General features: G+C 41.1%; 2 protein-coding genes across 3 annotated transcripts in view; one reads left to right on the top strand and one right to left on the bottom strand.

Moving 5' to 3' along the window:
- The window catches only part of CACNA2D4 (calcium voltage-gated channel auxiliary subunit alpha2delta 4), a 177,753-nt gene extending 162,836 nt beyond the window's left edge, over positions 1-14,917 (top strand). The window contains exons 33-38 of the mRNA XM_063134531.1: positions 82-137; positions 1,327-1,347; positions 6,665-6,782; positions 10,811-10,923; positions 13,705-13,787; positions 14,822-14,917. Coding sequence (XP_062990601.1) covers positions 82-137; positions 1,327-1,347; positions 6,665-6,782; positions 10,811-10,923; positions 13,705-13,787; positions 14,822-14,917 — 487 coding nt within the window. The remainder of the gene's footprint in view (positions 1-81; positions 138-1,326; positions 1,348-6,664; positions 6,783-10,810; positions 10,924-13,704; positions 13,788-14,821) is intronic.
- Positions 14,918-17,379: 2,462 nt separating this feature from the next.
- ADIPOR2 (adiponectin receptor 2) overlaps positions 17,380-25,238 on the bottom strand; it is a 38,180-nt gene continuing 30,321 nt past the window's right edge. For both annotated transcript variants that reach the window (XM_063134899.1, XM_063134900.1), the window contains exons 6-8: positions 24,723-24,910; positions 20,649-20,842; positions 17,380-20,017 (exon numbers count right to left, since the gene is read on the bottom strand). In XM_063134899.1, the coding sequence (XP_062990969.1) occupies positions 19,889-20,017; positions 20,649-20,842; positions 24,723-24,910 (511 nt within the window). In that variant the 3' untranslated portion in view covers positions 17,380-19,888. The remainder of the gene's footprint in view (positions 20,018-20,648; positions 20,843-24,722; positions 24,911-25,238) is intronic.

Below are 25,238 nucleotides of genomic sequence, written 5' to 3' on the forward strand. Positions count from 1 at the left end.
AAGTCACAACAACTGCCTGCCTCTGTAACACCTCTGTCCTTCTGGGCTAGCGAAAAATACATCTTTTTCTTCTTTTGACAGATTCCTTTTGGAGTTTAATATATCTAGCTTCTGGCACACAGACCACTTGGCAGCTGGTGAGTATGCAGGAATATAGCCAGAACACAGCCACCAGGCTTGGATGAAGGAGTTTCACATAGTAATGCAATTTAGTACAGTCCAAAGGCATCATCACCCTGCTGACACTCAAAACATAGTTCCATATCACCTGTGTACAGACGCACTGGAATTTACTGGCAAGGTATAATGTCACTGGCTACTGCGGCAACTCATAGTCTGTAGTAAGGTGTCACACAAGGTGGATGAAAGACCATTGACAACTGTCTGCTGAAGCAATTCATCAATTCCATTTGCCTACCACCTCTCAGCATTTTGACTGGAGGTTGTCAATGGTAAGACACCTGAAGTTGATGGTATTTTGCCTAAAACAGGATATATTTTCCTAATGCATGTGATCTAGAGATAATATTGTAGTCTGAGCAGGTTTCACTTGGTCTATGACTCTTAATATTATGAAAAACCCATCTTTCATTTTTAAAAAATGGTACAATGCTAGTCCTCATGATTGTAGCGATCATTGTGAAAACATAATGCCAATTTAAGTTAAAACTAGAAAACCCAGAGGCTAACTTTTAAGAAGTATATCCATTGAATGTCCCACATAACGTTAATTCTAAGTGCATTAAACAAATGGCAAAAACAACTTCAAAAGAACCCATGATACTGTCCTCTAGGGTTTGGCAACCCTCATAATAATCACATAATTTATTTACCTGTGTTTTAAACAGGCAGAATAGTTGTGTCCCTTTAGTTCAGTGTGTACTTCCATTGTAGCATTGCCCACCTCTGAACTGCAAGATTGTGCACCTCGAAGCTTTCAGTCTCAAATCCTCCAGCCTTCTTGAAGTGTATCGCATACACTTCACAAAGGCTTACAAAAGTCCTTCTCTAAGGAAAACATAAACAGCACTGAAAATAGACAACCAAGTATATCTCCCATGAAACAGCCACTTGGTTAACTGGAAAGCTTTTGAATTTTTAACTTTAATGGATGAATAGTCTTCCACCCATCATTGCAATCATCAAGAGAGAAGAGTCTAGATACCTTCATAATTTCACCATCATGTCACATTCTTTCTCTTTGTTTCTTCATGTACTATCCCTCCCATTCATATGTCTTCACAATGACATTGTGCCACCATCTTGTGAACGTGCCATCATGGATCCATCCATTTCATCATATCTTATGCCATGTGACCTACACAGCCAAGTCTGTTTTCCATCATGGTAAGTAGAATCATCATAATACGGGGGGGGAAAGCTCATTCTTTTAGAAACAGGAGAACATCCATGACAGATTTATGCAGAAACTCTGGAATGAAGTTTCCACATCACAGCTGTTTAGTTTCTAGTTTATTATATTATTTGTGAAGTGTATTACCTACTTTTTATTATAAAATATAAAACCGCAAAGTAGGGTACAAAACCAATAAAACACAATAAAATCATACAAACATTGACTGATAGAACAGTCAACATGAGGAACAGTAACACAGATAGATAAATAACAGTTTATAAGACTGTGCAGGTGGAAAGAGACATTTCTGTAGTTATAGATATGCAGATGGAAACAGACATGCAGTTATTTTTTTAAATATCATGCTATCACTTGCTGCAAGAGTAGTATACTTCATGACAATGTTTCCATAGTTGTCATTCCAGTTGTGACCTCGAACATAAAAATATCCATAGCTGCAGGGATGTACATGTAGAATGTGCAAGTCTTATTAAAATGAATAAAGGTAGTACAAGAACAGAGGATTAGTCTCTATAGACTCCATATCAATTCGAATAATTCATGACTGGATAATGGGAAAGGGGTGGAAGGTGGGGATTCTGCTAAACATGGTGGCGATGAATCTTTTTTGATCTTTGCAAATCTTGACCCTGGAGTCATAATCATATTCCAACAAACTCAATCTAATATAAAAAGGAACAAACCAGTATTTGAAAAAGGTTTTTCGGTGGATTTCCCAATGTCCCATCCATTATATATTTCCATTCATTATAAATATATCTGCACATCACATGAAAGTATGGACCTACCAACATCTACAATCTCACGTTGGTATCCTTAGGGTGTCCACATGAAAAGGAGGAGAGGGCTCATGTATCTTTAACAGTTGTATAGAAAAGGGAATATAGTTATGTGCTACCTCCAGTATCCAAGGCAGTAAGCCTGTGTGCACCAGTTGCTGGGGAACATGGGTGGGAGGGTGCTGTTGCACCATGTCCTGCTTTGCTGGTCCCTGGCCAACAACTGGTTGGCCACTGTGTGAACAGAGTGCGGGACTAGATGGACCCTTGGTCTGATCCAGCATGGTGCTTCTTATGTTCTTAATAAGCAGCTATGGTTCTCTCCCTCCCTCCCTCCACCCCTGGCTCTTTTGCCTCCCTCCTCCATTCATACAACTACTACAATGATACATGGATTGTCTATATTAGGAAGAAATAAAGGGAGTGCTTTTAAGTTGGTTAATGTGATATGCCTAACCAAGATAAATGTTATTTTAACTCTCTGCATGGTTTACACAGTTTATCACCACGATTAGCTAGCTAAATGGTGTGCAGTTAAAAGACTAGACAAAAAAGAGTTGCAGAATGGTGGGACTTGAATCCAAAGTCATCTGGTTTACCAACACATCATTAGGCAGAAAGAAAAACTACCTAAACCTTTCCCGACAAGATGCTATATTTTTCTTTACATCATATTCCAAATAACAATTACAAAAGCTTGTTTAATTATAATTATTCTTAAGGCCACAGTATTATTTCAGACCTACGAGGCTTTGCAGCCTTTTTGATGGAGTCCAATCAGAAGGGCATGAAGCCAGGATCCCCTACAATATCATAATATCACAATATCCCCTACAATATCAAAAAGGATACCGAGGTGCAAATCTCAGATCTGCTGGGGTTGGCAAAACATCTTGGAGCCACCCTGCTGACAATGAACTGAACCTCCTTCGGTTCAAAATCATGCCTTGATATCATAAAGGATACCGACATCAATGTCATTTCCACATCAATGTCATTTCTGTGATTTCCACCTTTTCAGCATATGATGCTTTTTTAAAGGGTGGGGGTTTCACTTTTGCTGCTCTTACACCAGTATTAAATTTAGAGATATCCATGGTATGAGGCTGGCTGCACTGTGTCCTGCTCCATCATTAGCAGCTGACTTGAATTTCTTCCCTCTCTTCAGGCTCTGCTATGTGTAGTCTTATTACTGTTGCTATTGTGTAAAAGAAGCTACTCTATGGGCTGGTTCAGAAGACACCTTAAACCCCGCTGGTTAAAGCTTTTGGTTAAGCAGCAGGGTTAAAGGTGTCTTGTGCGATGGGTTTTGCTACACCCTGCTCACTCACTAACCACAGTCAGACCACCTGCAGCAGGGTTAGCGGCTCTAACCGTGGCTTAAAGTGTCGCGTGTGACAGCACGGCTTGTGGTTAGTGCTAACCCCTGTTTCACTAACCACAGAGCCTGAAGTGTCGTCTGAACAGGCCCAGTCTGTTTTGGGGAAATTAATCTCTGTTCTAATTTAAAGTACAGTTAACAGACAGAGGAAAATGATCCTGCATAAAATGAATCTCTCTGACTTTGACACCATATGTGCTTAGGAGACTGAAGGACAGGTGTCCCTTTTTTAATAAGATGCCCAACAACATCCTGTGCCCCTTCTCTCTTCTCTTACATTCACATGGCATTAATGCAGTTGTAAATTGAGATGGTGATCAGGTCCTAGATTTATAACTCTGTAACTAGCCGTTTTTGCACGCAGGGATATTTTCTGGGGGTTGGGGTTTGTTTGCTTTTTTTGCAGTAGGCAATACCTCCATTGCATCCTTGCATCCTATCTTAAGGTGTAATCCTATGCATGTTTAGACAAAAAATGCCTACAGTTGGAGCATGCTAGGGGCATGGGGAATACTCAGGGTTGTAGGCCTTTTTTCTGTCTAAACATGCATAGGATTGTGCCCTTACTGGCTTGCCTGAGTAGACTACACTGTGGTTGAGACCCCGTGCTGTCTATCTTATTTATGTTACTTTCTAGCTAAGATACACACACACTGTCAGCTGTTTAATTATCATCATTATTCATATCTACTGATCTAGTGAGCTGCATTGTCCAGGTTCAAATTTTGGCTAGCCATGAACTCGGTAGGTGAGCTTAGGCAAAACCAAACCAAATTAGGGCAAGGGAGTAATGGCAAACATCAGGGTGAGATTTGCAGGCCTGGACAAATTCTTTCCTTATAGCCTGGAAGACTTAATTGAAATCTAGAGTTTTTTTGGGGGAGTGCTGTTTACAATGCACATTGCACCATCTGGCAGAAATTTATTTCTGTTTTAATCCCAGTCTAGGGGGGTTGTGTTAAAATAGCCTGCTGCTTCCTTCATATTTGAAAGATTAGAGCAGGGAATCTGCTACATAGTTATGTTTTAGGGAGACTTTATGAAGAGCATTACAGACAAAGAAGAGTAGGGGCTCCTCCAGAGGAATGGGATTGTGACTGGTGCACTGAGCAGCAAATCAGTCATTTGCAACCCACACTGGAGGTGCGCATACCCCTGTTGGCAGCTCTAATACATGCGCCTCAACAGGAAGGAACAAGGAAAGGGGAGCATCTCCCCACCCCCCAGTAGCACTTGCTACACAATTTTCATTTTGTGAGTGGTGACATTGCATGATGTTGTTATTATCATGATTGCAACATGGCCACTTTTTATGATAGGCCCATTCTTAGTTTTATCTACAGCCAGTTGGACCTAGACTGGGGAAGAAATGGGTCCAGTTCCCTGCTTGTTCCCAAAGCTCAGAGAGCGACCTTTGGTCAGTCACTTCCTCCCAGCCTGACCTTAACCCAACAGGGTTGTTTTGAGGATAAATGGGGAGACCGTGTATGCTGCTACCTGCAGCTCCTTGGAGGAAAGAGTGGCCAAGGTGAGGGGATAAAAAATTAGATCCCGGTTTAAAAAGTTTTTTCTCTGCTTCACCTCACAGTGAGGGTCTGTCAATACAATAAATGCCATGTGGCCTTTGCAATACTTTCAACCCTCTGGACTGTCATTATAAAAAAGAGCAAACACTGGCACTGCCTTTCTCCAGGAGGCTAGCATGCAGCCTCTGTTCATCAGCTCTTATGGGAAGTCCTTAGACTCTTAGAGGATGGTTGCTGAATAGCAGCCCCATGGTTATTATTATCAAATTACGAGCTTCTGCTGCAATCGATGACTGATCCCAACCCACCAGTTCCCTCACTGTCTGAGAGGTGATTTCACTCCCAGCAAACAAATCCACGCATGATCTCAGCAACTCCCAAGTCCGAACAACTTACGTCGCCCTTCAGAAGGCTGCAGTGACATCTTTATGTTGACATGCAACGTGTTTAAAAAATTGTTTAGTAGTACTATATCGTACTGTATCAAGGAACATTTTATTTGTGCATAATTAAAGGTTTGGATGTCACTTTTTCAAAAATAAGAATTGCTCACCCTGTTCCCTGCAAATGAAAGTGGCGGAGGTTTTGATTTCAGATTGGCCAACTTTAAAAAAACGTTCTAGGGTATTTTGTTTGTGCATTAAACATAAAAAGTTTGCTTTCTCTCCATCATTGAATGAATGGGAGATTAATTATGGTTGCATTTATCTATTGCTTTAATTTTTACTGTGATTTTAATGAAAGTTTAGGCACCTGCTTGACATTGTAACACGTCTGAAGTAATATTAAAGTTCTCTTTCTCAAGTTGGTCCTACAGCCTGGAAACAGCCACTAAGAAGTAGCGGGATCATGAGAAGGGCTTCTTTTGAGATTGTTAAAACCAAGGCAGGCACAGAATGATAGAATGTGGTCTTTCAAATAGCCTAACCCCAAGCAATGTAGGGCTTTATGATTTATAACCATTAACCTTTTAATCCTTCCTGGAAATGGCCTGATCACTAGTGAAGCTGATGGGAGTCATAAGTTCCCTATGCCTAGCTGTAGTCGATTAGCTCAACAGAGTGTTCTGGATTAGCAGAATTTTGCAAACACTTTTCAAAGGCAACACTTTATAGTGGTCCAAATGGGCACAAAGGCATGTGTCACTGTGGTAAGATGCATCATCTCCAGGAATTGGCAATTAGTACACTAGCCTTAGCTAGTACTCTTCGCCCGTATTAAAACCTGGGCATCTAGGTGCAGGGTTGAATCCAAAGGTACACCCAAACTGTGAACCCAATTCTTCAAGGAAAATGTAACACCAGTTAGCACAGGCTGAATCCCTACTGCCTGATCTGCCTTTTGACTGACCAAGAGCACTTCTGAATAATTGACACTGGATTCTTACTTACTAATTGTTCTTGTTATTAACCCCATATATAGTAGTGACTCTGTAATAATGAACACCTTGTCACAGACATCCTCATATGCTGGGTCCTCCCACACCACCTAGTGGCTGTTGCTTTCCATGCACTTTGTTTCGGGGCTAATGCCTTTCTGCTGATCTTTCCTCTCTCCCTCCACCCTTCTTGCTGATTTCTCTTGACTGATTTTCTCTCAGCTCACAAGCATAAGAAGCATGACATGCTGCAGCCCTGTGACACAGAATACCCGGTGTTTGTGTATGAGCCTGCCATCAAAGAGACCAACGGCATCATTGAATGTGGAGACTGTCAGAAGTAAGACTTTTTTTCCCCATTCAAAAAAGTAAAATTTCCATTGTAGCATTTAGCCTAGATAAAGTTGCAATCTGAAGCATTTTCCATGGGTGCTGCTATCAGTGTAGGGGCTAAGAGAACGAGACAGTAAGTTCTGGCTTCATTTCTCAGCTCAGCCAGGAACTCAGTGAGTGACTGAGCAGGGGGTTGGACTCGATGGCCTTATAGGACCCTTCCAACTCTACGATCCTATGATTCTATTTTCTCTTTCTCAGCCCCCACCCCGGCGCAATCTGCATGTATAGATAACAATACTGTCCTGAAAAATGAAAATACTGAAGGCATAATTACAAACTATCCCCTTGAAAAGGTGGGGGGAGATAGCTAAAGAAGTCAGTGTGAATGCTCTTGGAGCACTCTGAGGAGCCAAAACTTTAAAAGGATATGTGTAGGGGATGTAAGGAGGAACATATAACCAAAAATGAGTATATGCCAGTCTTGTAGGAATGCGACCAAGAAGGCTGAAGCCCAGAATTAGCTAAAGTCTGTGAGGGATACTCACAAAAAACAAAAAACCCTCATTTGGCTGTGTTCAGAGCAAGAAGAAAAACAAACGGAAAGTGTTCTGCTGCTTCAGAGAGAGAAGGGGGGAGAGAAGGTGGAGACACTTAACTCCTATTTTGCCTTGGTCTTCTCCCATAATGGGAATTGTGTTCAACTTGGGGAAAGTAGAACGAATGATATAAGGAGGGAAGTGCAGCCCAGGATAGGTATAGAGATGGTTTGGAAATATCTGGTTACTTTAAAGGATTTCAGCTTCCCTATGCCAGATGAATTACATCCCAAGATCCTAAAGGAGCTTGCAGACATTATTTCAGAGCAGTTTTGTGTAAGTCTGGAGAAGGTAAGAGGTGCTGGAAGACTGGAGATGGGCAAATGCTGACCCTGTCTTCAAAATAGAGGGAAAGACAGATCCGGGAAAATACTGACCGGTCGGCCTGATGTCGATATTGAGCAAACTTCTAGAATAGATGATTAAGCAGGCAGTTTGTGAGCATTGAGGAAAGAATTCATTGTTTACTAGGATCGAGCATGGTTTATCAAGAATACATCATGCCCAACTAATTTTATTTACTTTTTTTATAGAATTACTAGCTTGGTAGATAATGAGAACATGTGGTATGTCAAAACATAGTATATCTTGATTCCAGCAAAGAATTTGATAAAGTCTTGTGGAATATGGTGAAATATAGGCTGGTCAGTACTACTGTTAGGTGGATCCCCAGCTCACTTGAACAACCATATCAAATAAGTGCTTTTTAATGGCTCTGCATTAACTGGGAGGGAGGTCTTGAGTGGAGTTCCACAGGGCCCTGTCCTGGGTCATGAGCTGTTCCATATTTTTATAAATGACTCAGATGAAGGAGTAGAGGAGAAGCTTATCACATTTGCAAATGACAAGAAGCTGGAAGCAGAAGCTAACACCACAGAAGACAGAATCAAGATTCAAAATGATATTGACAGGCTGAAACACAAAACCAAAACCAGCCAGATGAAATTCAAGAAAGTATAAAGTCCTGAATTCAGGTACACAAAAATCAAAGGCACAAGTACAGGATGACAGAGACGTGGCTTGGCAGCAGTACATGTGAAAAGGATATCGGTGTCTTTGGGCACAATGCTATGCATGTGTCAACTCCCAGCATTCCCCAGCCAGCATCAGGAATGCTGGGACTTCTAGGACTTTTTTTCTGTCAAAAGATGCATAGGATTGTGCTCTTAGTAGATCATAAAGCCAACCATGACACAACAGTATGATATGACTGATAATAATGGTAATGCATCCTTAGCTGCATAAACAGAAATGTAGCATCCACATCATGAGAAGTAACAGTTCCACTCTACTCTGCACTGCTTAGGCCTGATCTGGAGTTACTGTGTCCAGTTCTGGATGGCTAAAGGTTTGGAAGGGCATTCACAAACTGGAGGTGGGTCTGGAAACCAAATCCTACAAGAAATTGTTGAAAGAGCTGGACAGGTTGAGCCTAGAGAATATTAAGGAGAGGCACAATATGGTCTACAAATATCTGAAATGTTGTCACGCAGAAGATGGAGCAGACATGTTCTCATTTGCTCCAGAGGGCAGGACCAGAACTAATGGATGGAAAAGGCAGGAAAGCAAATGTAGGCCCTGTTCAGACAACACACTAAACCATGGTTAGGTTGCTAACCCTTTTGTAGCAAGTGGTTAGTGAACATTTTTAAATCGTGGTTTTGTAGCCACCATGATTAGGAATGGTTCACATGACACACTAAGCCATAATATTTAGCTCAAAATGCTTAACCATTATGGTTTAGTGTGTTGTCTGTGTGACAAAGTGTAGACACACTTTGTCTAACCTCTTATAGAGTCTAGGAGAAACGTCCTGATAATGGAACAGATGGTGGTGGGCTCTCCTTTACTGGAGGCATTTCAGCAGAGGCTAGGTGACCATTTATCAGGGATGCTGCATTGCAGATTCTGCATTGACTAGGGGGTTGGACTAGACGACCTTCAAAGTACCTTCCAAGTGTATGACTCGGTGCTTTTTGTTAGCACCCATGTAGGGAAGGTAATGTTTGAACCAGGCCAGCCCTGACATTATGCACATCAAATATTATTAGAAAATGTTCCTTGTAAACACATTATCTCTGCATGTAGCTTTTAGAAAATCCATTTATCGCAGGCCCAGTTCGCAGGTAGATGACATTGGCTGGAAGATCTTCAAACAAGCTGCAAAAATGTTTGAATGAACTCTCCACCCAGGGAAAGGCATTGATCCAAAAGCTAAATCCTAGGCGCTAAATATTAAGAGGGAATATTTCAGTGTGTGAAGTAGTTACCACCCACAAGCTCCCAGCAGAGGGCAGTGGAGTACTATAGTTCTCTATTTCTGGCTGCAGAAGGCAATTTTAGAAATTGCAAGGTACATGGGACTTTATAATCATACTTTGAATTTGGATAGAACTCCTGTGCAAAGTTGTACAGAGGACTCATCATGCATTCATATGACGTAATACACATATTCACCCTTTACAATATCTTGGGACACATACCCAGAATATCCAAAGCTGCCTTGACACACTTAACTACAGCATAATTAAGACAATGGCCTTTAATGGATGGGTGTCCCATGCACAGACACATAATTAGGTCTTCCACATACAAATGTGCACATTTTTTTGCCCATTAGTATGTGCATAAATCATCATGCTTATAATAGAGAGTCTCTTTGGAGAGAAACACACTAAAACCCACAACCGATGAATAATGGACTAAATAAATAATAAATAATGTACAGAATAATGGACTCAAGTTAAAGGAAGCCAGATTCCAGCTGGACATCAGGAAAAACTTCCTGACTGTTAGAGCAGTGCGACAATGGAATCAGTTACCTAGGGAGGTTGTGGGCTCTCCCACACTAGAGGCCTTCAAGAGGCAGCTGGACAAGCATCTGTCGGGGATGCTTTAGGGTGGATTCCTGCACTGAGCAGGGGGTTGGACTCGATGGCCTTGTAGGCCCCTTCCAACTCTGCTATTCTATGATTCTCTGAATTTCAGGTAGTCATGCTTACTTATATGCACATACAAATGCATAATTTATGAAGCTGCATTCCCAGAGTCAGGTGTCACATAAATTCATTTATAAGCACACAAGAGTTGTAACAGCTTACTTCATCATACATCAGGTTTCCCCCCCCCTTTATAACCACACAAATGTACAGCCCACAAAGGAAAACATATTTGCATTTGCGAGGATTGGCAGTCTTCAACTCAGTTCTGAGTTACCTGAAACAGCAATGAATTCATTTCTTAACTAAACACCTTTCACCCTTTATCACCTTTCCCTGTGCTGTCTTTCCTGCTCTTCCTAATCCTTGAACCCAGGTCATCCGTGTTGGGTGGTGAAGGGAGGGGACTTTTTTTAAAAAACAAAATACATGTATAATTTTGTTTTGAGCATTGATTCTTTTGTGGTGTGCGGGGGGGAATCTTCTCATCCCTACAGGATGTTTGTGGTGCAGCAAATTACCAACAGCAACCTCCTGCTCCTGGTTGCAGATGCCGTCTGTGACTGCAGCACCTTCCCACCTGTTCTACTGCAACCTAAAGAAGTCAAATATATCTTTCTGCTGGCAAAGACTATGCTGGACTCCACACTTCCTTGGTCACATATTCCAATAGTTAATTAGTATAGATTCAGAGGGTTTGTTTTTTCAGCTCTGGGCGGGGTGAAGGGGGAATACTTCCTGCCTTATAATGGAAAACGTTAGTTGGGTTCTTTTACCTTCAGACCCTATACCAGTTGAGACACCCCAAAAGGCAATTTAGCCAAGCCAAGCAAGCAAACATCACTAAACACTCAAAAGTAAATTGATACACATTAAATGCCTTAAGAAAATTATTATGATGGTTACATGAGAATAATTTGGAAGCTTCTTTATGATGACATTATTAGCAGTGAAAGAAAATGTAACGTAACTTTAAGGTTAAGTAAAAGGATTGCAATTGATAAAGCTGGCACTAGAAACAAGATAGCAAAGTGAGCTCCTCATGTTGTTTGCTTGGCTAATGGAACTTCTCCTCAGCATCCTCCTGCGCTTGACTTGAATGTAAAAAGCTAAGCTAAAGCATCCTTTGTTCCTGTGTTTCTGGGATTTAAGGGGTTAATTCTAGTAGTTTGAGCATTAGAACTATTGCACTAACTATTAGAGCTTAAATCTAAATTTTGCACCCAGTTTTAAAACCTAAAACTTAATGGCACTTAAGTCACTAATTGAATTTAGGAGTAAAAGGGTTAATCAAGTGAGGTTCTAAGATGGTTTTAAGTTTGGAAATGATTCTGAGTCCCATCTTCAGAAATAAGACAAAGACCGAAGTTCAGAACATATTTGAAAACCTATCTTCAAAAAGTAAACATTAAAATTATTTGCAAGTTGAAGTATAAGAGTCTAAAACGGCCCATAGTTCCCCATGTTTGGGTCCAGTGAGTGAAATGATGCTGAGTTTTTGCTACCTGTGCTTTTATCCATGTGTTATGGTCAAAGATGGGGGGCCCAAATGAGTGGTGAGATAACCATCTTTCGATAAAAATGGGGTGGATGGATGGTGAAAGCACCCGCTCATCAATCAGAAGTAATGTATCTATTCCCCAACTATCTCACATTTTAGGGCCGTGTGTTTTAGGAACATCTCTGGCACTATTATTAACAGGTTAATCTGACAGTTTTCTAAAACTTCATTGAAGGTGTACCATCTGGGCATGTTATTTTGATTGTCGTATACCTCCCTAATACATATTCCTTGAACTTAAGTATGGTCATCTATGCATGGTTCCTGCTTACTGTTATGGCTTCCCAAACCAACAGGCATCGAGTGAAAGCATTCGTAGCATCCCTTATTAGTGCAGGTGCAAAACATGAACACCTTAGCAAAGCTTTTTCTTTCTAATTGGTGTTTGAGCATGTGTCAACTCAACCTTTTTTCTCGGGCTGTGCACTGCTTCAGATATGAATCCTGAATCCAAAGTGAATTGGGGTGATTCGGACCTCCCTAAAACAGATCCGAAGCAAATTGGGGGAGGTCTGAATCAAACTGAATCGGGCCCAGTTTGGAAGGTCTAAGTTGGGGTTTGAACCAAATTGGAGGGTCCATGTACAGCCCTACTTTTTTAATCAACAGTTTTGCTCACCGCAACCCTATTAGTCTACCAAAAAAAAAATTATTATTTTTTGCAAAAGCCTGTTGTATTTTTTCCCTTTTCTAAATCTGCTCTTTGAAGTCTCTAAACTTGTGGGCCTGTGCAGATTTAGTTTGTTGCATTAGCACCTGCAACGATGGAAGCCTTACAAAGGAAAGAGCCACAGCTCAGTGATAGAGTACATGCCTTGTATGTAGAAAGGCCCACCTTCAGTCTCTGGCAACTCCAGGTAGGTGGCTTTTGATAAGTTAAACTGGACCAGTGACTGATTCTGTATAAGGAAGCTTCCTATGACTTTAAAACGATACAGTAAGATACTCCACCTTTTATTTCCGCAGTCAGGGCCAAACTATTCGTTATGTTACATCGTCACATTTCTGTATGTGTGTGTGTTTTTAACTAGCATCTGCAGGGGGAGGGGCATTCTGATTAAGGACTATGGCAAAGATGCACAGCTTTGAGAAAGACTAATTTAGATTGTGTTATGGCAGGGGAGGAATAAGCCTGACTATACTCCCTATCTGGATCAGCTCCCCTGGCCCTGAATTTAAAAACAACAACATATGGAAATATGAAGATTTCATCTAATGGCAAGTTTGGTCCTGAATGAACAAACTTTAGCTCTGCAGCTAAGACATCAATACTGAAAGCAACATGCAGACCTCACCCCAAGTAAAAGCTAGATTTTACCTACAAAAGCTCTTTTTCCACCAATAGGGCTTGTTTCAGCCGGATTGGGGCTTACGAAGTGTGATGACTAGGCATGAGAGCACCCAGGATTTGCAGCCCCCCATGATGGCTCCAAGCCAAAGTCAGTGGTAATCAAAGGGGCAAATTTGTTGTGACTAATTTAAATCCTATTGAAACTCATGGGACTTAAGTACTATTTTGTCTGATCTTAGTAGGGACCACTTGCGTAACAGATGTGACATAATTTTGGGTAGACCTTGTGTCTATGACCACTTTGCTTGAATTTGTAGTCCTAATCCTCTCCCTCTGGGGCATACATGCTGCTATGCATGTGCACGTGCTCCATGTGAGTAGAGGCTTCCTGCTTAGCTTTAGTGCATGCAGCAGAAATGTATCCTCGCAGGCACTTGTGTATCCTTAGTTGGAAATTAGAACTCTTGCTCACAGAGAGACATATTTTAATGAAGAGCTCCATTTCCCCAAAACAGCTATTAACCTTAACCACCATGCACATAATGCTTCAGTGAAGTGCGACAGGATGCGCTCCCAGAAACTGAGACGACGACCAGACACCTGCCATGCGTTCCATCCTGAGGTAGGGAAGGAGGAAGGGATCTGTTGCATCTGACAAAGTGGGCTCGGTCTTCTAGCAGCCACAAGTAAAATAGCCTAAGTAAAAATAGGAAACTTTACATGTGGAAACCAACACTTAGCTGCCTCACTTGTGGCTCATCAATGTAGAAGCCCTGAAGGTGGGACACAGGCTCACGCCTGTCCATATACAGCATCAGTGTACATATAATGCAAATGTCCAGTGTTACTTTTATCATGGTGGGGGACACACATTCTGCATATACAAGATTTCTACATTGGTAAACATATAAATTGGTGATGGTTGCCAAGAAGTGGATTTAGACTTCTGTATATCAAGAACTCTGTTATCTGGCCCAGCTTAAAATGAAACCATGGCATGTTTTTATTTTTGTTACCTTTTATATTACATTCTATAAATCACATTAAAAGTAACAACTCTTTAAAAATTCCAGTTTAACGCTACTTTAAGAAGAAACTGGATTTCTTTACGAAAATCTGGCCTTAAGTTCCTGGTACATGACTTCTTAAAATACTTTGCTTGCTTATCTGAATTAACTTGCCAAGGAGCCAGCCCTTCGTAAGAATTGCCAACTTACGGTAGTAGGTCAGCCATTGCAAAGGATACCTTGTACACTGTAACTGTTCCAGGCAGGGGGCTCCTATTACGAAGAATCAGAGGGCATTATGCAATTATGCATTATGGTCTTTTACCTTAAGATTTTATCTGATAAAGAAAAAAGATAGCAATGGGAAAATACTGGAAGGTTAAAATTGATGATGGAATCCCCCTCCACCAGCCCCAAACCAAATTCTATGAATCAGGCACAATAAAACTTCACTTGGAAGCACCCTTGCTTTGGATAATTTAATTCTGAAATACTACTCCCTCTCCTCAATGCATGGCAATTTCCATTGGCCTTGATATTGTTGGGTACCTTCTGGCAATGCTATCTTATACAGTATTATTCAGATGTGGCTCTAATGTCAGGTTCGCTAACTCTGTACTCTGTACTCATGTACTCTGCCTTTTTTCAGGAAAATGCCCAGGACTGTGGAGGAGCTGCAGAGATTTCAGCCTCATTGATACTGCTCCTCCTTCCCTTGGGAACCACAGCTCTCCTCCTGCGGTGACAAAATCCATCACAGTCCTTACTTTGAACCAGAGTGGCACATGGCCAGGTGTTTTGAAGAGGACACTACTTGGGCACCCAGTCAACTACTTCACATGTGGACAAAACGGCAGAGGCCCAGTCACTATTTGGACTACATTGTTTCCCAAAAATGTCCTAACATCTTTTCCTCAAGGAGTTTGCAACTCAGATTGGGGGGCACTGTATATATGGCCCAAACAGGATAGCCCAACTGTGTGATCAGTCTTACAGCTGATTCTTCCTGCCTCAGCAGTACTGAGTTTACATGGAGCCAGTGATGGTTGATGACACTTGCTGGAATGGATATTATCTTATCACATACTCTATAATGCACTAGCTTCCCCAACCACAGAAAGGGACCCACGGACTTCTTCAGTGCTCTCTGAAATGTAAGCTTCTCTTTACCGTCTCCTAAGTAACACTAGAAGCCAGCGCAGAACTGCTGAGGAGTAACTTGGCCCGTTGGAGGCACTGGGCAGATTTTACCTGTGAAACAGAACTGAATGTTCCAGTGGGACACCAGCACCAATTCTGCTTTATAGTCATCAAGGAACTGGAGAATAAGGTTTCCAGGTCAGGCTCCCCCTTGGAAGTTGTTGCAGGTGCTTTTTCTCCAATCATTGCATCACTGTGATTGGTAGGTGGGGCTTGAGCCACAGGCTCCCTACCTCTTGAAAATGTAACTGACTAACACAGCTTTGCTATGGAACAGCTGATAAAGACAATGGTTAGAAGGGCTAGATTGGTATAAAATATCTCAATGATGTGCTTGGTTTCAAGAGGCATACTACTTTGGCTCCTTTCTCTTTTTCAGTTATGAATTTTCCAGTCGGGGCTTAGCAATATTCCTTGCATCTACATTTGTCAAACTTCCTCAGTCTCATAAAGCCAGAGAAGAAAGTTTAGAAAAGGGGAGGAGCCCTATTTTCCTGGTGTAGGTTACAAAATTAACAACTTTAACCATGGTCAGACTGATCTTATGCAATAGCTTTGGCAGTTACTATAATTTAAAACTAGACTGTTTTGGAGCCTATAGATGCACAAAAATTAGAATGCAATCCAGATTGAATGACGCAGGGTAATAAGTCAGAGATTGTGACCTTCCAGTAGCCAATTTATTCTAAAGTGCATTTTATCAGACAAATTGATAGTTGGATGGGCAAGCTGCATAATGAAGTATTGAATAATTAACAAGGAGGGGATTACAAATTCCCAAAGAAAGATACATTAATAAGATGTGGAATTTCTCTCAACTTTTGAAAACCATTTTGCCTTATGAAAGAAGTTATGGGCAAAATTTTCACCATACCTTGGTTTAGTTTTTATGTGTCTGGTCCCTAGGAGTCTAAATGCCAGTTTGGGGCCACAGGATAAAACCCAGACAAACAGTAGGTAATCTTACCTTAAGACCCTCAAAACTGGAGTCAGGTTGGACATTCCCCCTCAGAAAGATGTTAGGATGAAAGCCATATTCCTACAGTGCAACAACAGAATGGCTGGAATGCATTTTCTTGACAATGTTAGTATTTCAGTAAGCAAGTCCTCAAAAGAAATGTATGAGAATAAAGAAAAGGTTTTTGTTTTGCTTTTTGTGAAATTTGTGTGTCATATGGCCGCTTTTTAAAATATGGCATTTTTACTACGTTTCAAGTGTTTCTTGGGTCCTGGCTATTGTGTGCAATGTGTCACAACCATAGCTAAACTATGCCAAACAAGAAAGAGGAACATTTTAACGCCTTCACATATTGCTTAAGCAGATATGCTTAAGTTATGATTCAAGCAGCGGCTTATATACTGCAACTCTTTACACATGACAGTGAAATAGCTCCTCCTGAACATGTCTGGGATAAACCTCTTCACACCTCACCCATTGTTGAGAGAATATAGTCTAATGCCTCTACAGGGAGGTAGAGAAACTAGGTTCACAATCACTTGTCTTCAGCAATGCTACAGTGTTGGATATTCACTGGATTTTATATACATATATACATCCATCCCACACCAACACTGAGAAAAGAGGCATCATTATATGGGGTTAAGCTGCAGTGTAGCTTGGTCATAATATCTTAAATGCTTAAAAAGTTAAAAAGGCAAAATAGATTCGAAAGAACTTTCCCAATGCCATCTAATTCTGCACTAAAAATTAGATTTCATGTTGCAGTGCAGGCATGGTTGAACTGCTGTCATATGATGGAACATCCAAATATTCCACCGGCTCAGGTTTCTAATTCTATGACAGAACGTTTCAGCTGAAAAAGTCTAACAATGAAAGCCCGTTCTAGAGCTTTCATTATTTTAGTTTTGCTGTTAAACACAGACCGCTTTCTAGATTTCATAGGCCAAACTCCCCATATTAGTCATCCTTGCACAAATCCATCGACATCTTGTTAATCACGTTGATAGGAACAGGAACAAACAAACAAAAAAACAAGCCTACAATTCTTTTGTTGTTTTTATTAGAAGTTAAGAATACAACATGTAATGAGATCCCATTGCCCGGAGACCCCAATCTCCAAAGTCCAAGATGTGCTTTGTTGCCTCCAACAGTAAGCAATTTTTAAAAAGAAAATACTGAACAAGGCCACTAGTTAATGGGGGAAAAGAAGCTGTAAATTTCAACTACACTATGCTGAAAACCTGCACACACATAAAGAGAAAGCAAGCAAACCTCCAATTGCTGAGAGTAAGGCATTCAGGTGCCAACCTGGGAAGAAGTCTCAGCAAGCACCACGGAAAAGTGCACAGCTAAGCAGTATCTTATCAGGACACAAAATGTCCTAAAATGTCCTAAACAGAGACCAATGAGGGCTAAAAACAGCAAGTGGAGTATTGTGTTTCTGTACAGGTTCTGTGCTGTCAGACCAGGTTGCCCCATTCTAGGAGTAAGCATGGGATGATCCAGAACAGGGAGATGCAGCTTCTGCTGGTACAGATTCAGCGGTACCCCCCGAAAGTGCTTTTTCAGACAGGTAGATCTAGGTCTGATATGTATCACCATATGCCATCCCTCTGCCAGGTGGCCATATATGCCACTGGGAGGTTTTCAATCATCACTGAATTCCCTGTTTTATTAAAGGGGTTCAATTAATACTGTTCTGTGTTACCCAAACACATTAGGCTGACATTCTGGCCTTTCTGCAGTCAACATCATGATCCTACTCAGAACACACACATTTGAAGTTGCCTACAAGTACCAGTTAAGCACCTCTTGTAGGTCTGAACACTTCGAAGATTCTGTTTTGAAGGAGTAAAGTTCAAGGAATCAACTCCAGGAAAATGGGGGTGGGGGGGGGGCAAAGACCAAGCTCTTTATTATAAAGTATTTCTTTTTTAATGTGACCAAATCTACCCATCCCATAAAACTCTTGACACTTGTATTTAATTCACTATTGGCCAAAGTAACTACCCTCACTGTGAAATGCTCTGCCTAAACACAAATTCTACATTTTGCCCGAAGGTTTCTCTCCAGACCCAACATGACCCCACCAATCCTAACCAGGAAGAAGGAATTATGCTTCTCCTCACTCACCCAATTGAGTTTTCTGCTTAGTAAAAAGTCTTCCTTCTCCAAATGCACTGCTGTCACACACTGTTAAGTTATCTGAGGAAGAGTTTAAGGAGCCAGCAAATTTCCCTTGGGCCCCAAGCACTACTTTAACAAGGGAAGGAAAAGCTGTTGCATCCAAGTATATTCTGTGGGCTGTTTACCTCTCCCCAATCCCTGCCCTTTTAAAAATAATGCACAGCATTGTCTTATATACCAGAAGGGACGGCAGTGTTACATTACAGCCAAGTGGAGTTCAGTGGATTTAATACAGGCAACCTTAGTGCTACTGTAGTTCGGTAGCACAGAAAATAATCCAGAATAGATTATCAGTTAGCCAGCCAGTCTTCCTCCCTCAAGCACAAAGGTGCTTTCTTGTGTGTTCCTCCCGGCCCCCTTGAGACCATTGTTTCTCGATAGTCACCGAGAGGGCAGGTGCCCAACACTAACAATTGCACTTGGATAAAGAGGATGGCAGGCCCGACTGAATAGTGAAACACTGAAAAGAGACCTCCAAAAGGTCGAGATACATACCACATTGTGCCTTAAGCCATCAAATGCCAACACAGCAAAAGGCTGGTGAAAGAACGACCTCCTAAAAAAACCCGTCCACAAAAGGGCAGAGAGCATGGAAGGCGGACCCTGCAAAGGAAGCAGCAGAGCTCAGCTGCACAGGGCCTGCTGCCTTCACCTGTTGAACACCCGCGGGCTTGAACAACATTGTAAGCGCTTGTTTGCTCTCAAGCCTTGTGTGCAGACTGGCCCTACTGGATCTAGCTGTCCAATATACACCAGCACTAGGAAGAATCCGCAGGACCCGGATGCCCAACTCTGCAGGGGTTTCGCCTGGCCTTCTTGCACTTAAAAGAGTTCGTGCAAAATTGAAACAGTGTGTGGTACTTGCATGTTGCAATCTATACAAAACCCCTCCCCCTCTCCCCTCCCCCGATTTTTAAAACATTTATATAAACTTTTTAATTAAACAGAAAGTTAGAAATCTTATTTACATTTTTTTCTCCCAAAAGAGCATCTAAAAATCAACTTACCTGAACAAGATACAAATCTTAATTAAGCTAGATTTTTTTTTGTTAAAAAAAAAAAAGGAAAAAAAATCCTAAGCCACCTCCCCATGACAAACCCTCTTGTTTTCTACAAATAAATATGGCATTGAACAGAAGCTGATTAAGAAAGGGCTTTCTGTAGCTTAGGCGGTAGATCCCAGGAATAAGTTAGGATTTAAGAACTTCCAGGTCTTCAGAATCAATTCACTCCAATGCTTGAGGTATGAATTTCTCTTCCACGTTAAGTTAAGATTCCCTGCGAAGCTTCCACACCATCCTGGGCAAGGTATGGATTGGCTACTCCCACGGTTCTGTTTTGGTTACGATCCTTGACACGCGGCCAGTTTTACTGCATCTCATCTTCCGAACAGCCTCCCCCAACTGTGAAACGGAACTCCTGAAGGTTTGAAACACCATGGAAGTGCACAAATGCACCAGCCACTACAAATATGTGAAACAGCTGATGGGAGTGGAACTGCGGGAGGAAAAAGAACAAAACATCACATCAAATCATCAGAGAGAGAGAGAGAGAGAGAGAGAGAGAGCAGGCACTTTCTCTAGAACAAGCATTACAGGAGGACAGTGCTACAGGCTAGCAATAGAAGTGCATAGGACCAGTTCGCCAAAGAATGAACCACCAACTTGCTCGTTAGGAAACAATGCTGGTTTCCCAGTGTGACCTGGCTTTGCAAGCACCAACCCCAGTCAACTTGGCATAAATGGCTGGAGAACAGGATGTGTGCGCACATGCACAAGCACAGCCTTATCAGCCCTGAATCAGAATGACTGTATTTTTGCAGCTGTGCGCCATTCCTTCTCTTGCGGACCAGATATGCCAAGACAGTTTTTGTGCAAATATTTTTCATTCTTGTAAAGCCTATGAAGAGAAGGCTACTGAGTTCCGCTAGGTTTTAAATTGCACAGCAGGGCTCGGTTTTAGCCCAGAACTGAGCAATACGAGGCATTTTGAGAGCTGCATTGTTGCTTCGGTTCCCTGCCACAGACCTGCAGCTGTTTTAATTTGTCACTGCAGATATACAGCAGGGGTAGCATTAATGCTTCTCCCACACCCTGCCATGTGTCTGGCGGCTATTAGCCATACTTACCCAGATGTCACACTTGCCCGGGAAGAACCTCTCCGGGATGCGAGCAGCATACAGTGCGGCGCCAGTGATATAGAGGCAGGCCATGAGTGCCAGCCAGCCTATCTGCCCCATTGTGGCAGCCTTGAGGAGCCCTTCCGAGATGACAAAGTGCAGGGTGGGGATGACCCCACTAAGGCCCAGAGCCAGAAACACTCCTAGGAGATAAGGGAAGTGTGACAGATTCAGCCTGGGACACAAGAGAACCAGTGGCAGAAACGAGGACAAACTGCCAAAGCCCAAGATCTCAAAACAGAGCAGTAAGACTTCTATCTTTTAAGGCCACAACACTTCATTCATTGGTCACGCTAAAACCCTTTTGACAAACGAAAGAGGTGCCCCTGATCAATCTCGTGGCAGGCATCATTTCAGAAGAGGCATTCTTCCTTTTGTCACAAGCAGGAGACAAGAGATGCTTAAAGACATTGGCTCGGTTTGCACACCAATACTAAGCCATAAATTAGCGCTACTTGCATAAGCAGGAAGGAGCCCCCTTCTCTTCTCCCATGGCCAGGTCATTGACTTCGGCTGAATTTAGTTTCGCTTTCAGCTTCATAAACCGTAGTTTGAAGTTGTCTTGTTTAGAAATAGAGTAGATAGAAGGCTGTGGTTGAATTAACAAAGCACAATAAGGGTGATAACACTCAACCACAAAGATTCACTTAGAAATGTAAAATAGACGCAGTATATTAGAGATATAGGTGATATATACAACATATATATACAGTTTGTAATCAATCTACAGAACAATTTCTCCTAGCTGGTACATGTTCTTAAACCCCTTTAAACAAATCCAACAGTGCAAAACCTCCACAATAAAAATTAATAAAGAAAAACAAAAACAGAAATAATGTCCAATGTCCCAGCACTGAAGTTCACAGTAGCAAAATTGTGCTTACAAAACTGCCTAAGAGCAAATCTTTTAGATAATAATAGTTCAGAAGTATATCACTGCACACATTCACAATGTCAAGCGTCTAAATGACAGTCATAAGGCGTCTATTAAACATTCATAATAAGGCGTTTAATAAAACAGTTGTCTGGTATATATCCTGTTTCGAAGTATCTTCGTCAGTTGGACGCTGTAAACAATACAAAAATATCTCTCTCAACATTGGTAACCAATCACATGAGTTGTCATATACTACATCCAGTACTAAAAACAATACAAAGAATCAGAATATATTGGCCTCACCAACTTGTTCATAAAGGGAGCCGTGGCTGTACATTTAGGGTGGAACCCTCCAACATTGTCTATGGAAGAACATAGTAAAACTTGTAGTTATAATGATAAAATACCCCAAAACCTAAATTGGTTATACAAAACTGTACAGAAAACTATTAGGGCTTACCACCATATCATTATTCATGTTTCAGAACGCCAGATAATGCCAAGTAGTTTAAGTTTTGGGGTATTTTATAATTATAACTACAAGTTTTACTACGTTCTCCCATAGACAATGTTGGAGGGTTCCACCCTAAATGTACAGCCACGGCTCCCTTTATGAACAAGTTGGTGAGGCCAATATATTCTGATTCTTTGTATTGTTTTTAGTACTGGATGTAGTATATGACAACTCATGTGATTGGTTACCAATGTTGAGAGAGATATTTTTGTATTGTTTACAGCGTCCAACTGATGAAGATACTTCGAAACAGGATATATACCGGACAACTGTTTTATTAAACGCCTTATTATGAATGTTTAATAGACGCCTTATGAATGTCATTTAGACGCTTGACATTGTGAATGTGTGCAGTGATATACTTCTGAACTATTATTATCTAAAAGTTTTGCTCTTAGGCAGTTTTGTAAGCACAGTTTTGCTACTGTGAACTTCAGTGCTGGGACATTGGACATTATTTCTGTTTTTGTTTTTCTTTATTAATTTTTATTGTGGAGGTTTTGCACTGTTGGATTTGTTTAAAGGGGTTTAAGAACATGTACCAGCTAGGAGAAATTGTTTTGTAGATTGATTACAAACTGTATATATATATGTTGCATATATCACCTATATCTCTAATATATTACATCTATTTTACATCTCTAAGTGATCTTTGTGGTTGAGTGTTATTACCCTAAGCTTGTACATAAGCAAAACTACGCTCTGCCAAAGTTGTCCTCCTGGCTGTGGAGAAAGAGGAAAGGGAAGGAGAGATTATACTAGTCCAAGATTTGTGGCAGCTTCTTCTTGCTTATGCAGCTAGTGGTAAACCATGGTTAAATATTATGTGTGGACAAGGCCTGTGCCTGCTGCAGCACATATATGCATAGTCTAAAAATGAAGTACACAGTTATTGTGTTCATATGCTTTTATTATACATCTATTAAAAGTAAAACAACCAGCTACAATTTCTTTAATCAGACAACCCCCACCCCATTTGTTCCAAGTGAAGCAAATGTAATTTCATTTTCAAGTGCCCTGAAAATGTACACTAGCCAAGAATTCTTCAGAGTATGTTAATTTACTGCTAACTTTCTAAGCACACTGATTGCAAGCTTGAAAAAAAATAGCCAGTGAGCTATAAGAAACCGAGGCCTTCACATGCCTCTAACAGAGAAAGGGGAGCACTCAGGCCATTCATGAGGAAATACATTTTGAAGGTGTTGTTTCAGTCCACAATCTGAACTGAGAATTCAGGGGACAATGAAAATGCTAAGTATTTGCATAATACTGTCAATACAGATTAGAGCAGTGGAACACCCAGAGAGGTAGCAAACAGCTTCCCCTGTGGATGGATAGATGAATGTTTTTGACCCTCAGAAGTCAGTGATTCTCACAGCACAAACCGTATTTCTTCGATTGTAAGACGCCATTGATTGTAAGATGCACACTAATTTCAGTACCACCAACAGAAAAAAAAAACCTAAGACACGCCCGCGATTCTAAGACGCACCCCATTTTTAGAGATGTTTATATGGGGAAAAAAGTGCATCTTAGAATCGAAGAAATAGGGTAGTTTGAGAATTACTACACTAATAGGTGAACTATTTCTATTTTCAAATAAATGGCCTGCTCAGGCATTGCCAGAATTCATACCTATTTGCATTATGAAAGAAGGAAACAGGCTAAGGACATGAACGCAGTTAGAGAATCAGACAAGCTTGGCGTTTATAGCCAAGTTCCTTAGGTTATTGTCACACACAAAATGCCACATAATGAATGCTACAAGTTCACCTTAAGAAAAAGGATGCAAGAACAAAGAAACTTGTGGCATCTTGAAGACTAACGAATTTATTCAGGCATAAGACCTTTGACAAGTGCATGAAGTGTTATCCACAGCTGGCATTCAGGAGTATAAACAGCAAGGCTTTCACTGCCTTATGGCCACAATGGTTTTCCTCTGTATTTATGCACACATAAAAATATAGGGAGCTGTGGGGGAGCTTTTTCACTGGTGGCATCCTGGTTGTGGAATGCTCTTCCCAGGTAAACTCACCTGGTGCCTGTGATGTTGCCTTTTTGGTGCCACATTAGGGTTTAATCTGAGTTAGTACTTTTTAGATTTTGCCTTGCTTCTGGTCTTTACTTTGGTTTTACTCTATTGTTGTTTTAAGCTTTAAAAGGTTTTTTAAAACATTTTTTTACATATTATGTTGTAGAGTTTTATACTTCAACTTGGGAACTGCCCACAGAGCTTCAGCTGTTGGGTGGTACAGATATATAATAAATAAATAAATAAATATTACTACTGGAAGGGAACACTTCATACATCTGATGAAGGGTCTTCTAATCCAAGAAAATGTATGTCATAATAAAGTTTATTCTCTTCGAGGTGCCACAAGATTTTTTGCTATAGAGACAGACATAGCTACCTTCCGGGAATTAGATATTATGCGAAGTATGAGTGACAAATTTGGTAATATCAAAAGTTTGATTCGAGAATATATACAAATTCTGTTCAAGACTTACGTTTTAAAATCATCACTGCCAATACTAGGTATTGCTGCAATTCAATCACTGGAATTTTCAGACAAACCCCCTTCATGTGCACGTGTGTGGGAGAACATTTCAAAAGCCACCCAATGCTTCTTACCTGCTCGTACTCCTCGATACTGAGGGGTCGCAAACCTGTCCCACTGGGAAACTATAATTGCTGCAATGCCCAGGACACAGATCACAATCAAGTAGATGAAACAGGGTTGAGGGTTGCAGTAGAAGGAGTAGTAGAGCCATGGGACAAAGCTGCCCATAATGAGGAGGGCGATGCCAGAGTAGTCAAGCCTAAAGTAGGGGGAGAAAGGAAAGCTGATTCTGACAGCTCACATGTCCCAGCTCTCTTGTCAATGAGAAACAGCCTTCTCACTGACTGCAGACCTTTCACAGCTCTGGTTGCACATGCATTGGGCTCCTATTGAAATAACTCTGCTGGTTAACAAGACCAAGGCTGTCTCTTTGTGCACAGGTAAGAAGGTAGCCCATCTCTAAAGCGAAGCCTCCAAACACTTAGGCTTGGCCGACTCACCGTCATTTCACAAGCGGACCCAGTTAAATGGATACCATTGTTTTTATACTGTTTATGTTTTTGATGGTTTTAAATTTTGTATACTTT

This window comes from Elgaria multicarinata, chromosome 9, assembly GCF_023053635.1.
Source record: "Elgaria multicarinata webbii isolate HBS135686 ecotype San Diego chromosome 9, rElgMul1.1.pri, whole genome shotgun sequence".
Taxonomy (NCBI): domain Eukaryota; kingdom Metazoa; phylum Chordata; class Lepidosauria; order Squamata; family Anguidae; genus Elgaria; species Elgaria multicarinata.